Consider the following 17,155-nt stretch of genomic DNA (forward strand, 5'->3'; position numbering starts at 1 on the left):
TGTGACTCATTTATGCATCCCTATCCCTCACACACGCACACACACACACACCTGCCACTTTAGCTCCCCTGTGACATGCACAGTACGCGTTCTTGCTCGAGGCCAACAGGATATCTGCCACCGGCCCGTTCTAACAAGCCGGCAATTAAGAAATGTGCAATTACGAGTTCCAGCAAATGTCAGAGATGTTTCTTGGAAGTGAAGCATCGGTGATGGTGTATCGATGTGGTGACCGCTGCAGGTCCTGCTCAGATCCCACTCCGCGTGGACCGTTTTGGACTTTGCGGACACCAACGGAGAGGCTCGCTGGAGGTCCGGGAACAAGCTAACAATTCTTCTGTGAACATTTGTGGAATGTGGGCGAAATCCAGGAAGCACTTTTGAGTATTAAACTGAAGTGCAGGTGTCTGGGAATCTTGTTGTGCATCGTGACCTTGAGCACAGCAGTCAGGCCTGCAAAACAGGATACCTTAGCATCTGCTCCAGCACACACACAGATTTATTAAAAACTACAAAAGTGACTTTGTAGACCTCTGTAGATCTTCCAGCTCTCTGGTTCCATCCCTCCGTTGCCAAGTTGCTTTAGCTCTTATGCTAACACCACCACTGAACCTCTTCAGTTAACACATTACATTGACCAAAAACATGGGTTTTCGTTGAAATTATTTATTTTTTGCTTTTACTTATCAGATGTCTATTATAAAGTGCTCACTTCATCATTTAAAGGGAAAAATTAAGCTCTGTAAAGCAGACTTTTAAAACCCTGTACACCTGCACGTCCCAGGGCGTCTCCTAACATCACACTAAGGCCTACCTTTAAGTCACACACTGGGACAAATTATGTTAAATTTAAAAAGCATGGCGTGTGTACTAGGGATTCAGGGGCTTTTATAATACGGGGATACTTATACTTCCAGTTCTGAGAGAAATATTCATGTTTAAAAGAATAACGCGTTAGAAAATGTCGCTCTGGGGAAATATTGCATTGTGTCGCCCTCTAGTGGCGACGCCCGCGAATTAACAGTTGTCACAGGACGTTGCCATGGTGCGGGGACACCCGTGCACAACTGTACAGGGTGGCGTTCACATGTCATATGTATAAAATCGCAGGACTGTCATTAAAACACACACACAGACACAGAGAAAACACTTTCGGTTATATATAAGACATTGTTATTGACAATGATCATCATCATGTTATCAAATTCCACAGCGTTGAAGACAAACGAATAATTGTTGAGTTCATCATATACAGAAGTTTCCAAGTGCCTTCGGAGTGTGTTAAACTGGGGAAATTAAAAATGTTCTTTAGAATCACTGGAGCTATTAAAAACAAACCAGTTATGGACTGTCTCTGTTTTACAATGAAGGCAAAGTTCAAACACTGATTATGGTTTAACAAGAGTATGACAATGATAATTACATATTAACCTGTCGAAAGGTTCATTTTAGCTCAAAAGTCCATTGAATCATTGTCACGGGTTACACATCCTTAGTATAGCCACGCCTTTCCGTGTCTGTGGGTCTTACATATGTATAGATATATATTTATAAATCGGTATAGTCCAGGTATTTCCCAATATGCTACAGTGAGACTGATTTCAGTAACATTTCAAACTAAATTATAATGCAATGCAAGATACACAACACAAAAGTACAAGCAATGCAGATAAACAGCAGCACATACCTTGGAAAAGGTGGAATTCAGTGCATTTCATTGGAAGCACCTGTACGGAATACTTCTAGTTCCGAACAGTCAGATTTACGAACAAGTGACATTTCAAAAATAAACCACGGGGCCCAAACACTACATCAGATTAAAATATATATGTATAAATACACGAGAGGCAGTGCAAGTACATATGATCTGTTCTTGCTGTAGGTGGAAATTGTTGTTTTTAAAGAAAAACTTTGCCATTTTGTACTTAAAATGACATCTGTTAAAAACATAAGCTCTTATTATACACGTATTTCGTATATGTGCTAAAATACAACCTAATAAAAGTGTACTGCATACTGCGAGATCGCTTTAAATTCAAATTTAACCTTAATCTAAAACCGCATTAATGCGACTGGCGCGGCCGAGCACGCGCTCCGCCCAGCAGTGTGCACATATCGCCCTCTGGTGGACGCTTTGGCTACAGGCTGGTGTCGCCCAGCGCAAGACGTGATCAAGTCAGCAGTGAAACGCGGTCAAAGCCGCGGTTTTCCCCGAACTATGCGCCTTGCTTTTGTCGCCGTTTTCCATATACGGCGCTGCCACCTCTCCAGCTGCCATTTTATCGCTGCGCTGCGCTGCTCTGTGGCGCACGCGGCGCTGTTTTTGGCGCGCGTTCGTTGCATTTACCAGTTTTCCTCAGGATATCATCCTAAAATCTACTGTCCATAGACAAATTAACATCTGTGACGACATGGACCTGTACACCGCGTTGAATATACTTACATTAGCTTAAATATATGTGATACTCTACCTATGTGTAGTGTTAGCGTGTTTCCTGAGGCAATGTTGAACGTCCTTTGAAAGGAGGCAGCAGCAAAACCTCTCTTCTGCAATGAAGCCACAAACCCCTGGTCACACATCCAGTTTCTCAACCGCTACGCCTGCTTCGGCGTTCTCTCGAGCATTACCGCCATTAATTTGTAGTTAGGTCAACAAATTCCTTCAGTGAAGGTCTTTAGTCGTGATGAGCAGAACGCATGTGCGTAAGGGACCAATGTGAACTGCCACCATGTCCTCTCTCTCAGGGGAGAGCTCCTTATGCTTCGGGTCCCCTCGCTGTGAAGGGACTGCGCTGGCACTGGTAAACCCTTTTCTTTTGACAGTCCCCTTAAATGGAGGACTGCCTCAAACAGAATGACGCAGCCAGTTCTGCTCACACGTTTGAGACAAACTGCATGTGAGACAGGTCTGCAGAGCGCATTGCAAAATGTCAGATCCTTCTGAAATTAAGACTCTTGGTTGGGGAAGCATGGGGTCAAGTAGGAAGTAAGAGATTTGGAGTCCTGGGGAGAGGTGGGTTGGTTTTGTATCCTGGTTTAGTTGGTCCCATGTGACCCCTGCCAGTGTATGAGGGCCTTTCGAGAGGACTTGGTGCCTACAAGATGGCTTTTGCTCGTTCCTTCATCCGCTCTTCCTCACGGCGCTTCATAGCCTGGATCACCGCCATCTCCTTTGCTTCCTTCTTCTGGTTGCGGGCCTCAAACTGTAGCCTGGGGCACAGAGGCCCAAAGGATAAAAGGGGGGGGGGGGGACAAGGAGGGACTTGTTGGTCAGGTGAAGCAGAATATAGAGCTTCCACACATAACTGTAAGGGACTTTTGTGTTCACTGTGACGTGCCAACAGCACCCGTGGTACATCACGTCACCTCACCGGTTTTTGATTATTCTCTGCACAATGTCGTCAGTGGTGAGATTGTTGCCGCTGTCCACGGTGCGGAAGATACCCCTCTTCTTGGGCTCCTGGTGAATAGAAACACACTGTCAAACAGGTAGAAAGGCATGGACACAGCACACTGAGGTTTGTGTCTCAGGAGCCAGTACTGCTGCCCAAACCAAGGTAAAAACTTAAACGTGACTGAAGTCTGAGTGATGTCAACACCATCTAATTTCAGAGAACAGCCAACACATCACTAACTGCTTTTTAACAACTTTTTAACTAAAAGGCTTCTGCCAATGACAACACCAATGAAGTGACTGATTCACATTTGACATTAATCCAGGTGGAAGGTGTGTGTTGTGTAAGTCAGTATGCGGAGTGGTGTCTCACAGCATATGGATCAGATCCGTCCTTATCTGGGAACACCTCTGTCCTTCCACAGCACACCATGTCCACCTGCAGAGGGAGGGTGCGCATGAATTCTGCCTATCACAGACTCAGAATGTCAGTTATTTCGCTGGAACCAAAGTCCCGTGGCTGTGTACCTTGAAGTGGTCCAGCAGGTCTTGCGTGACGGCATAGGGAGCTCCAATCACCACCTCAGAAACATACTGGGGAGAACAAGATGTTGCTATTCCACAGTACAACTGATAAATAACTGCAAAAATCTACTACTTCTATGTTCTTACTCATAACTGCAAGCAACCTACTAACAAGCATTCAAATTTTTTTTAATTAAGTTTGATTTTTTTTTGTCTGCGTGTGAATCTGTGTGCATCAGTGTCTGCGGCTCCTTAATAAAGTGCAATAAAGTCATAATGCTTAATGGGAATACAGTTGACATGATAGTCTCTTGTTAGTTGTTAAGGGAACAATCCCAAGAGGGGCCCCGCTGTAGTACAAGTGACAAAAGATTTGGAAGTGGTTTGGTAAGATATCCTTTTTCACTTTTTTTTTTTTAAAAAATATGTTCTCTTTGGATTTAAAAACATAAGCTAGTCAACAAAATAATAATTGCATCTGAGACAGGAAGCCTGTGTGTGTGTGTGTCCCTGTGTGTGTATAGGCGATGGAGGCATACCCTGCAGGCTAGCACGCTCAGGGTCCGTTCATGGATGTTCATAATCGGGTAGTTCTTCCCTTTGTAGCGGTTCACCTCCTGCAACAGACACACACGAGACTCACACACTGCTCAGCCACCCTAAATGATGAATGAGTAGCTGGCATTTAGTTCCCTTATCATTTTAGTCCTTACTGTCATAAGTTCCTTTACTGCTGCACATTAGTATCAGATGGTCTTGTCTACACTTTGGCAAACGGCACCGTGTGCTATTTTCATTTCATAGGCTGGTTGAGTTTGTCAGCTCTTTCGGAGAATAGTGAATCATTTGTCCAGATCTGTCTGCAAAATCTTTTTTTTTTTTCTTGAATGTCAGACATCAGCAACAGATAAAGAGACGAGCAAATCCGAAGCGGAGAAGCTGCGAGGAGGTGGGACGCCTTGACAGCATCCTTGCCAACATCTTATTCACCTGGTCAAAGTGCAGGCCAGCAATGATGTACGGCTTCTCTGACTGCTTGTGGACTGCCTCCAGGAAATCTACGTGGCCAATATCTGACAGTCACAGGTCAAGACAGACACACATTTAAGGCGGGCTGCACGTGGCTTCAACTGTGGTCAGAGTTTAGCCAAATACTACAGAGGATACGGAAGAGGTCAAAGGCCCCAGCCACGTAGATGATGGTGTCGCCAGGCTGTGGCTCCTTCCCAGAGGCAAACTGGATGATTTTTCGGGAGGTCTGGAGGAACTGGGACACCCCTGTCCAGGGACTGTGGCCCTGGGGGCCCTGCCATGGTCACAAATATAAGAAAAGATCTAACACAAATACAGTGCATCTTAAAGTCATGACAACCTGGATCCCCTAATCCCACTTCAGGACCTACCTATGAAGTCTGACACCCTCCCCTCATCCATATAGCAAATACCATTTCTAGTGGGACATTGACAATTAACATTGGTGGATATGGTGGAAAGAAACAAACTGTACTTAAGAATCACACATCTGCAATGATGTCTCCCTTTCTGCTAATGTAATGAACACATTGTATTTTCTATGAGATGTACGTCGCTTTGGAGAAAAGCATCTGCTAAATGAATACAAGTAAATGTAGTGGCCAAGTGCAACAGCAGCCAGAAAGATGTGATTATTAATGTTCAGATACCTGTACGGACATCTGTAATGGAAACAACACTAAGACATGTTATTAAAATGGCAAGAATGTGCAGAGTTCACCTTGAAAATACTACTTTGTATTCATTCACAAGATATGCCCTTGAATGTTTACTAAAGCTCTCGTGAAGTGAGATTACTCAGTTAGCCAGATATCTTAAATAAACAGGCTGAGAACAGTCTGCAGTGTTCTGGGGGGGGGGAGGAGGAGACCAGAATTATTCCTGTTGAATCATTTTGACTTTCGTCAACATGTTTAATAATTTACCATAACCTGGGTAAATTGAGTAATGCTGCTACGAGTACTACACCACTGCACTGATGAGCTTCAAATGTAGCTGTTACTGAACTACAAGTAGCAGCAAATAAACCTGGGTTCTTCAACTTGTACCTCAAAGAAGGGACCAATTTCAATGCTCTTTCTTTCGTCTATCGGAAACAAACACACATCAACAAAAACATTTTGTGATGCGTTATAAGTCTGCCAAGATGATTTTAACCATGATTTGTCAGTGTCCAGAAGGTCTACATACATCTAATTCCAAACTGCTCTGTTACAGTTACTACAAAGGATCACATGCGGTCAGCTCCCGATGAGGAAATTGTATTAACTGGACTCTAGGTTGTGAATTATGGTACTTGACTATGGTACTTGCACTTTGTTATGCCCCAAATACAGGCTTGTGTTTTAGATTACACAGCTTCAACAGGTGTCAGGGCATAGAGATGGAAATGCCGAGGAGTCAAACTATCACAGGCCAAAAAACTTAAAATTTTGTTTCTTGAGAGACAGGCAAACTTGGAAAGACCCGTTGAAAAAAATAACCCTGGTAGATTCTGGTTTCTTTAATACATCAACAGATTTTTTTGTTAATCACAATAAACCAAAATATGTGTTGGTATTTTGTATGTTCTGTGACCTCTCAGTCCCATCTTTTGGCAGTCCAGTAACATGAAACATAAAAGAAACAACAAAAGACCCACCTTTCCAAAGTTGTCAGTATGCTGCTGGTAGTCTGAGCTTCCCTATTTAAAAGAAAAAGATTGAAAAATAAACAGCATAGATGACGATGAAATAAGCTTGACACAAATCCAACCCCTGGGATGACCTCCCATACAGACTTACGATGTTGCTGTGGTGGGCTTTGGTCATCAGGAGCATGCGGCCCACGAGGTCAGTGGTGGACACGCCCTGGGTGCGCTTACATTCCCTGAAACACAGTAACCTCACGTCACCTAAATGATCACACAACTCTTATTTACAAAAGCAGAAACCTGAAGAAGAGCACCTATCACTATGCAATATCACCATTCCCCAATCCAACACAGTGTTTAGTTATTACACAAGTAGTAACATCAATTACAATACAGTCTACAATTATGGGTGCAATGTGGAAGTCTAATGTAATGAAGGATCATAAAGACAAGATTTTAGCTCAAATGCTTCACTATTCATTGTTACTTGGCAACAGATAGAATTGGTAAACGAAATGTACTTGATGTAGTTGCGTGTCATAGCTCTCTGGGCAATACCTGTATCGACCTGACCGCTTCACTTCTTCATATGTGTCCTTCCCATCCACTGTTAGAGTGATGTCATCTGAAATGCCCATGTACAATGCTGCTCACTCACATGTCAAATACATAGATCAAGATATACATGGTACCATAGACTGGTATACAGTTTCATTCAGCCAGTGAATGCAATTAATAAGAATATAGCAAAATGATAGAATCCATAACAAATGGTCAGATAAAAGGAATTAATTTTATTAGTAAAACTGCACAAAGAACACATGCAACATCTTCACCATGACAAGTGTTCGTCAACAGACACTTGGCTTCACCCAACAGGGAAAGAAATTAGTTGTCGCCTATAGTCACTTGGATTAAGTTTTTGAATAAAAAACAGCTCAATCAAGGCTATTCAATTAAGAGCTCCATCTGAATGAGAACTGGCACACTGAGCTAACAGGACTGGGAACTACTTATTTAGAGCAAACCTCCACCCTCCAACATCCTCTGTCCCACTGGAAGGAACCAAACACCTAACCTCCATGGACACAGAAGTCACAGTTGTACTTGTCCAGGGTCTCCAAGGTGGTGACGTAGGGGGCCCCTTCCACAATCTCATCCACCCACTTAATGGCACGGACCATCTTGTAGCGTTCGGCCTCCGTGAACACGGGCGGGCCCTTGTGCTTCGAGATCTCCGCTGGGTCCATGGGGGAGGAAGGAGAGAAGAGGTACGATGCAAAACGCCTTTGAGTCAGAACGTGTCACTGTAATTATTAGACACCCACACTCCAGCCCTCATGTGTACGAAGTCACATGAGCACATGCGCACACACACACGGACTACACAGAGCATAGAACATTTCACAGCTCAGTCAAGGCTAGCAATAACTAGTTCTCTAGATGATGTTCAGGAACATCTCAACTAATGGATCTGCACTGTGGAATGTCGTGGTGGCACCCGTACATCTGAATTTCACGGGTGATGTGGCTTTACTACCAGAGTCCAAACCAAGCTTACAACACACAACCACGCATCTTGAATGTGAGGCAGGAAAAAAAAATGTCTGCGTATCAGCACTGAAAGAACCAAAGCAATGAAGATAAACCGACGGTCAAAAACAGACGTCACCATTGCACGGCATTGTTCAGGAAGTGGATGAATTCACTTATCTTGGCAGCATTATCACAAATGATGGCAAAACTGAACGTGACGTCCAGTGTCGGATTGGGAACGCATCATCGGTATCTCAGCGGACGCGGTCGATTTGGTCTTGTTCCTCCATTAACACAAACATCAAAATCAGACTGTACAACAGCATCGTGACCCCAACAGCCATCCCTGCCAGTGAAACCTGGAAGATTACGAAAAGGGTAGCCCACAAACCGAATGTTTTTCACCAATGGAGTTTACATCAAATTCTGGATATCTCCTACCTCGATCAGACCACAGACAAAGAGGTGCTACCACGTAGTGGTCTGCTGCGGCTGGAGGACACTGTTGCCAAACGACGAACGCGACTAGCGGGTCACATTTTGCGACTTCCTGACTAGAGACTTCCAAAGGTGGTGATGCAATGAGTGCCACCAAAGTGAAAGCGCAGACAGGGTCGACATCGAAAACGTGGCGTTCCACCTTTTGAGAAGCCCTCAAGACCATGAACATCAAATGGACAGATGCTGAGATCATTGCTGTCAATAGAGCCCATTGGAGAACACTCGTTGTCCGATACATCAACCGACGTGGGAGGAACTAACTAACCAACCAACCCCCTACGTCACTTATGCCTAGAGCCAAACCTGACTTCAATACACTCAATAATATCATCTCAGGGATGGTTCCACCCTCAGGCAGAAGGCGTACTTCGGCTGGGCCTCAACTGGGCCTGGGTGCTCACCATCAGTGTGGACCCCGACAATGAGGTAGTCGCCCATGGCCTTGGCCTGACGCAGCTGGTTGGAGTGACCGTAGTGGACCATGTCATAGCTGGAAGACAAAGAGAAAACAGAGTAAACCTAGACTGTATGCTTTTGTCAGCACTTTTGCACCCTGTATTAACCTGTCACTGGAAGCAGGCGCCACATTGAAAAAAAGTAATTTGTTACATTTATTAATTTTGCTGATGCTTTTCTCCAAAGTGGTTTACAACTATTCACCCATATGGGTAATTGTACTGGAGCAATTTAAGGTAAGTACCTTGTGCAAAGGTATTAAGGCAGTAGATGAGATCCGTAACAGCAGCCTTCGGATCCAAAGGCAGCAGCTCTAACCACTACACTATCAACTGCCCCTAACATTATTATTATTACAAACTTTACACATTTCACATAAGATTCAGATAAATTTACGCAGCATTCCAAACCAGGTCTTTGAAACTTTGGGTGTTTTATTTTGGGTATGGAGCACAACCTGCTCTTTAACTGACAGTGTACAACCACATGCCAAACGTGAGTGTGAAATATACAGAGTTGGAATGACTTAATGAGTTTATAACCTCTTAGCTAAGACGCAACACCAGGTAATAAGTGAAATCTCCTGCTTCTGACTTAATGCCCCAATTGAGATTTTAACTGGGAGTTTGGGACCCCAGTCTCTTTGGGCCAACTGTGATCCGACAGGCTCAGTGCCCAGCATGTCCCAGTCATCTGGGGTCTGCGGCCGGGCAGCACCAACACGATCCCAGGAACCTGAGCCACTTTGTTGCCCTGGCGCTCTCTGGCCAGATAGTAACGCGATCCCGCTGGCCCCCGAGGCTACAGAAGTAAGACTAAGCGCAGTAATGGAACATAGACTACACTGCCGTGAGGCATCGCTTTACCTGTAACACACACAGAGCTGCTTCTGTGAGCGACGGCAGCAGTCATGTCCCAGTGCAGGTACCCCTTCACAGGCGAAACCCTGCTGTATACCTAGTATAAGTCTTGTCCAGCATTATATTGTGTTTGTAACTTAAAAGCTTGTTGCTTAAGTCCCTTTGGCTCTGCTTAGTACCCTTGAGCAAAATATTTCCCGTTTTGGTAACAAAAAAATCTGCAGTTTAAATGGATGAGGCTGTAAGATCTTGGGATATAAAAATAGCTACACATGCCCAACCTGTAAGAGAAAAATAACTGGAATATTGCCGAAAACCGAGAATAATTCTTGCAATTACAATGTGACGACCGCATATTCAGATGATAGCGTTACTTCTTAGTCGTGTGATAAAATTTCACAAGAAAACAGGACCGAGCGCACGTATCAGAGCCGTAAGGTGCACGAGAGCGATTCCTGTCTCAGGTGCGACTCTGCCTGGCTAGACAGCAGAGCTCTGGTTTCACCAACCTTGTTTTGACAGGTTAGGATGTCATCGTGAAAGTGACACGGAACTCGGGGAGAGACGCACGATCACACAGAGCTGCAGCCACTCAATCGCCATGAGGTGGTCGCAAAGGGGACACACACACACAAATGCGGGGGAACATCTAGCCTGTGCTCTCTGTCCACAGTAACAACGGTTGAGGATCATGCTAGCGTTGTAGGATCAATTATTTACAGCACTGCAAGTGATGATTCTTTGCTTCCATCTGGAGTTTTCCCCACTGTCAGGAGTTAGATGCCAGATAATTCCATTCAAACGCGGTTCGCTTTTTTACACTGTGTCACGATCCCTCCTGATCGCCAACGCGCTACACACCGCTTCACGAGCTCCAGTCATCCGGAGGTCAGTCGATCGATTGATTCTGCGCTTCGCGGGATTGTTTTGGTTCATGCAAAGGCTGGAGTCTCAGGCTTCCTGCCCCATCAGAGAAAGCACACAAGCACTTTGTCCTGCAAGCATCTCGTGGCAAAGCAAACAACACACGGGCACTGGCTGGCAGCTCTGGAGGGATGATGGAAGGTGAAAAAACTCTTATTGCCGGGACTATGTCATGCCGCTCAAATGACTCCTCATGGAACGTAGCGGTAAATAATTATACCCAGATGAAGAATGGTACTATGACAATTCTGCATGTAGCAGGAAAACAAGACTTCATAAACCAGGAGGGGGAACTCCTGACATACATCGTCACGAAAGACCCGCCTCCTGACATACACAGCATCTTCGGAACATCTACAGAACCGCACTAAGGCAGCGTCACATAATCGAAGTGTTGATTACTACTTTTCGCAGCATTGCGAACAGGTCCCGGCATCCTCCCGTGCGATATAAGAAGCGTGGAACCGAGCGCAGATCAAACCCACACCTTAGCCAGGCATCCAGGATCCAACGGCGGGCGATATTAACTTGCTGATGTAACGATCCGGTCACGCCACAGTCCCTCCGCTCAGTTGCGCACTCAACATGCATCGCTACGTTGGACGTAAACAAGCACACAACAACAATAGGTGGTAAAAGCTTAGAAAGGTTTATAATTCAAGGGGATTCCATGCCGCTGTCAGTTCAGCAATGGGGGAATTTGAGCTATGCACGAGTGGGCAAGAGGCAGGAATCGTGGGTGCGCACTCCATCCCAGTGTTTTCTTTCGCTGGTATTCAGAACATTCCACATTCCAACACACCACATTGGGCCAAGCCAAGTGGAAATGGCTGGAATTTCCACGTTATAAAAGCAGCTGTAATCCCACTCTTCAAACACATGGATTTGGAGCCTTTTGAAGAGGGATCACCTGCAGAGTGCTACTGATTCCGAAACAACCAACAGCATTCCAGATCACAAGCGACATCCACCCTTCGCACCTAAAGCGCGGTGCCTTTAGAAAGCACTCGCGTCTTTATTATTTCTTGTTTTGCTATGTCAGAACAAGATATACGGAGATGGATTTTTTTTAATTCACAAAAATTTTTAGACTCATACTAAACGTAAAACCACGAAAATGACAGCCGATAAGCATTTACTGCCTCGTGTATCGGGCCGTAAGGGTATTCCATCTTCCAGAGCAATCAAACTAAAACACAACCAAGGTCCATTTGTGTTTATCTGGTTTAGGAGAATCGGTACTACTCCATTTACAGTATCTTATGGGTGAAAGGGCACATTAGATATGACCTTATGAAGAAAAATAGAAGTGCCCATGAAACGCCGTAGTGGAGAAGTTGAGAAATGCATTAGGTGGAGAACATCATCACAAACTGGCAAAGCTCCAAGGTTCCAGAGCACAGTTAGACTTATTGTGGCTAATGCACAACCGAGACACGACCAGGACCGGGCCATCCTACCAAAGTGAAGAACTGAATGAGAAGGACAATTGTTCAAAAGGGAGCAGGAGGCCAGCTGCAACACACAAAGCTGCAGAGCTCACCGACTGAACTAGAAAGCACTGTGAGGACATAAATCTTTTTGGCTCTACAAAGATTTGGCCTCTTATGAGACAAAATCTGAGCTGTGGTCTGAAATCAAAGCACAAACCAAACACATCCTAACACCCAAGCAGCACCATCCGTACCGTCATACATGACGGCATCAGCAGCATTATGCTGCGGAGATTTTTCAGCAGGAAGGACTGGGAAGTGTATTGACGTCAGGATGATGAAAGACAGCAAACCCTGCACAAGAGATCTAAATTTCGGGTGAAGATTTCTGATCCATGAGGATAGCCGGAAAAATGTACCCATATGTAAATAAGTCAAACTCATGCAGACATACCATGAAGATTCAGAGCTGTTATTGCTGCGACAACGAGTGAGGTGACGGTAAATGTAACATTTTACCGCAGGGATATATTAGTTATCGCATTTAATGGATGCAACTTCAATGCAGGGTTATAGCAGCTATAATGCAGGACTACAGGGTTACAATAGCTCTAAAAGTGTACAGTATGGTTAAAACATCTTAATTCTCTACTGTTATAGCAACTTTGCATTTCAGAAACTGCTTAAGTATTAAGTTTGTAGCGCTATTTTCCAAGGAATCGGAAGGAAAGGCAAGAATCATAATCAGTCTTAGCTCTTGTAATGATGTTCTTAGAGTGGAAAGTGAAGCAGGTTCAAGTAACTACAAGTAATGTTGAACAACAGAGCAGATCATCCAAAAGAGCCGAGCTCTGAAGGGGGTTCATATTGTATTTTTAATATGTTCAGACCTGTCCATACAATGTTTGATTTGATTTAATCCCCTGTCCAAAACTGTATGGGGAAAGAGATTTATCCACACATTAAAATCTGTGGAGAGTAATGAATTCACACAATGTACACAGCAAATTAAGATTCTCAGTAAGATCATTAGCCACCGCCCAAGGTAACATACCATATTCAATTTGCAACTCTGAATGATCCATTTATACCATCAGGATACTCTTACCAGAGCCATTTAGCGTAAGTGCCTTGTTCAATGGTACTACATCAGGAGTGGGATTCAATCCCAAGGCAAAAACCCCCACCACTGTGCTACCTGCTGTTCCAATTGTATTAATTAAACCCTGCCTATATACTGTGATGAGGGGTGAAGTGGTGCAGTGGGTTGGACTGGGTCCTGCTCTCCGGTGGGTCGGGGGTTCGAGTCCCACTTGGGGTGCCTTCCGACGGACTGGCGTCCCGTCCTGGGTGTGTCCCCTCCCCCTCCAGCCTTACGCCCTGAGTTGCCGGGTTAGGGTCCGGCTCCCCGCGACCCCGTATGGGACAAGCGGTTCAGATAGTGTGTGTGTGTGTGTGTGTATATATATATATATATATATATATATATATATATATATATATATATATATATATATACATACACACACACACATACTGTGACAAAAGGAACAACATAAAAAGGTTCAACTGAGCTGAGTGTAAACATGCTACATTAAGATATCTGCTCAAGAAAATAAAATTATGGTAAAGCTAAGATGGTTAAAATCCAAATTATCTGACACCTGTCACTTTAAAACTGCAGTTCTGTGAGTGTAGTTGGGCATCTGAGAAAGGCTGTGTGTTTATTCTACAGTGAGGCAGTTCTAGCGAGAGGTAGGTGGGTAGTTACTCATGTCCTTACATTGCACGCAAGCTGATACTAAAAATGAAGAGAATGACAAATAGCAATAATAATGACAGTTGCAATGACATGGTAAATGTTTATATAATTATTCTGTAGAGCAGCATAAGTACACGCTGTACTGTATGGACAGCGATCACTCAGGCTGTGTTTAGAGCATCAGGTCCGCTTTTGGTTAATGTTCTCTGTGTGTGTGTATGTGTCAGAAAGTAACAATGCGTGAAGGTGGAATGAGTAGCCATATTACAAGGTTTTACCCCGGTTTGGGAACAGAGGAGCAGCACGCAGCACCTTTAACCTAAGGCCACAGTGGCACAGAAAGTAGTGCTGCTGTCTCAGAGTGCCTGGGTGGTGCAAGAGGGCATGGGTTCAATCCCCACTCAGTATGGAGTTTGCATGTTGTCTGTGTGGGTATCCTCTGGTTTCCTCCCACAGTCTAAAGACATGCTTCTCAGGTTCAGAGTGTGTTCCACTGATGTATGGATGAGTGATCCAGTGTAAGTAGTGTATCTAGCAGTGTAAGTCACCTGGGTGAATAAGGTGTGTGGGCTGATAACACTACATAGAGTTCATTGGAAGTCACTTTGGAGAAAACTGTCTGTTAAATCCATGCATGTATATTGTAGTGTCAGACAGCAAAGTCCTGCTTGCAAAGAAGTGGAAGAGGTTGCAAGCAAAGAAATACTTCCCCCCCCTGACCACTGCAGTGTTAAAAGACTTCCCAGGTGGATGAGCACAGTGCTGCTACACAGCCCTTACTTGGAAAACTACATACAGCAAGACTACAAATCCTTTATGAAATTACAAAAAAAAAAAAATTGTTTTATTCAGCCCCCGCCCGTCAACGATTATGTAATTTGTAACAACGTGTCACGAAAGTGACCTTCATTAAAACGATGTGTGAGGTGCAGGTTCCTCTACTTTGTCAGGCGTCAGTTACCAATTAACTATTACTAACTTATTCAGAAGGATCGTTTGATTGAACGATTCATCCTTTCATACAGCATCCGTCTACAGTAGTAAGGGCTTCGATCAAGGGTACAGAGCAAGGATGAGACACGTAAAGGGTGCTGCATTCGAACCCGGCACCAGGCTTCACGTTGTTAAATGGTGACAGCTCGAAGCGCTGCGATGCCCGTCGCTAATGACACACACTGACTGTCACAAGAACCTGGCACCGCCGCGTCACCGAACGGAACAGCTTTCCTTCGGCAAGGGGGCGCCACAAAAAATGATCGATCATCTCTGCGCGCGCAGCAGCTAAGCGACCTCGACAGGAACATTTCGAGAGAACACACACACACATACACATGCGCGCGCGCGCGCACACGTCAAATACACCCAAAACCGCAACAAGGCACAATCACAACAGGCCAAGTCAGGTGCCGCGATCACGCACGGCGCGTGACGGATGTTCTGATTCGGGCTCGTGCGCGATTAATACTAGTTACGTGGCACACGCGGGTTTCTCACCATCCGTCACACCACACCCGGACTGTTCGTCTCCGTTTCTCGGGACTGCACGCTGCAGCGCCCGGGTTCGCCCCCGTCTCCTTGCCCTGCTGGTTCATTGCGTGGTGCCCGTTGTGGATCATCTCTCCTCCTGACCACACGTCCGCAGCGCCAAAGTACGTGAAGATTAACAGCGATACAATTAAAATGATGCTGCGACCGCTTCCCGGCGAGGAGGACTGTTCACACACTGTCTGCTCCCCGCTTGCCGGTATCTGCAAGGCTGCAACGCTTCGGCAACGCCTCCCTTCGCCGGTGGAAGTGGCGTCACGTGACACTGGATCGTACGATGGGCGCACGCCGTCATGCTCTTACGTAACCCCGTGTCGGTGCGGCGTCGCGTCACACCGCGTGCCTCCCGCGAACAAGGTTACTCGGTCGGCGCGCGCCGCTTGACGTAGCGTGAGTTAAAACGCGTTTGCGTAGACTTTTCACATAACCTATTAAACAGAGTTTCGTTGCGGGTCATTCTTGACATCGCTCCAGATAACTGACTGTTGTCATGATTTACTCTTCCGCGTATCTTCAGATGTTTGCGTGTCTGTGTGTGTGTTTAAATCCATCGCAGACATCGTTGATTCAAAAATGTCTTTTGGGTATCGACTGTACTTCCAGTGTTTTTGACTTTTTTTCAAATATAAGCTGAGATTCTTTTATATTTAATTCCCCACCTCTGGCTATAGTACCCTTACATAAGGTACTTACCCTAACATTACCTAGCTACATAAATGGATAAATAATTGTAAAAAAACACCTTAACATTGTATAGAAAGTCACTTTGGAGATAAGTGTCATAATACCCCTTGTGCCTTTCCACTTCATTTCCTGTCTGCCTTACTCAACTTGTATGTCATAATTTCCATGGGCAAATTAGCAAGTGAAAAGTAGTTCCAGGCACTTTGAGTCATATGTTTTTGGAACGTGACAGAGTACGAGCTTAATTGGAAGAGATGTAAATATTCGAAAGTCCTTCAATATAAAGCTACATTTGTCCCTCTCAGTCCAAATACCAGCTATTCTATATATGGGCTGTAATAATTAAAACTTGAAAAATGTATGGCCACTCATGGCATAATGATTCTCAGTGGACTATTTGTGTTTTTCTACTGCTACTTTACTGTGTGTTTATATATACATTTATTTATTTGTCAGACATTTTTCTCCAAAGCGACTTCCAACGAACTCTACGTAATGTTATCAGCCCACACCTTATTCACCAAGGTGATTTACACTGCTAGATACACTACTTACACTGGGTCTGATAACACTACATGGAGTCCATTGTAAGTTGCTTTGGAGAAAAGCATCTGCAAAATGAATGTAAATAGTTTCTACAGTCTTATAAACAAGTTAATATTAATTCAGTTGTATCATAAGATGGAAAACACAAATGCTCTTACACAATGAGCATGTCATCAAATGTGTTATCCGAAAATTGGTTCTAAAGGTCAAAAGCTGTCACTGAGGCAAGGTGCGAAGAGCATGATAATGTTTCATGTGTTTCATTATAAAGGACATGTAAAAGGCTATCGACATCCTTCAGTTTAATTTAAACCTGACTCAATG

At 44.5% G+C, this 17,155-nt stretch overlaps 1 protein-coding gene across 1 annotated transcript; it reads right to left on the bottom strand.

Annotated features, from left to right (window-relative positions):
• Nucleotides 1-874: 874 nt before the first annotated feature.
• Nucleotides 875-15,839, bottom strand: LOC108940747 (ethanolamine-phosphate cytidylyltransferase-like). The gene is made up of 13 exons (XM_018763114.2): nucleotides 15,551-15,839; nucleotides 9,023-9,111; nucleotides 7,663-7,824; nucleotides 7,143-7,209; nucleotides 6,736-6,820; nucleotides 6,594-6,635; nucleotides 5,087-5,225; nucleotides 4,910-4,992; nucleotides 4,459-4,536; nucleotides 3,923-3,988; nucleotides 3,768-3,833; nucleotides 3,372-3,460; nucleotides 875-3,210 (listed from the first exon to the last, which is right to left on the bottom strand). Exons 1-13 carry the CDS (start codon nucleotides 15,670-15,672, stop codon nucleotides 3,096-3,098), a joined length of 1,203 nt encoding a protein of 400 aa, XP_018618630.1. The 5' UTR covers nucleotides 15,673-15,839; the 3' UTR covers nucleotides 875-3,095.
• Between the last annotated feature and the right edge of the window lie 1,316 nt (nucleotides 15,840-17,155).

Source organism: Scleropages formosus, chromosome 3 (assembly GCF_900964775.1).
Source record: "Scleropages formosus chromosome 3, fSclFor1.1, whole genome shotgun sequence".
Taxonomy (NCBI): Eukaryota; Metazoa; Chordata; class Actinopteri; order Osteoglossiformes; family Osteoglossidae; genus Scleropages; species Scleropages formosus.

Coding starts and splice junctions, on each gene's coding strand:
- LOC108940747 (XM_018763114.2), bottom strand. CDS start 15,672: ATGATCCACAACGGGCACCACGCAATGAACCAGCAGGGCAAGGAGACG. Junction 4,993..5,086: donor TGGGGCCTTTGACCTCTTCC/GTATCCTCTGTA, acceptor TGTGACTGTCAG/ATATTGGCCACGTAGATTTC. Junction 4,537..4,909: donor CTGGCCTGCACTTTGACCAG/GTGAATAAGATG, acceptor TGTCTGTTGCAG/GAGGTGAACCGCTACAAAGG.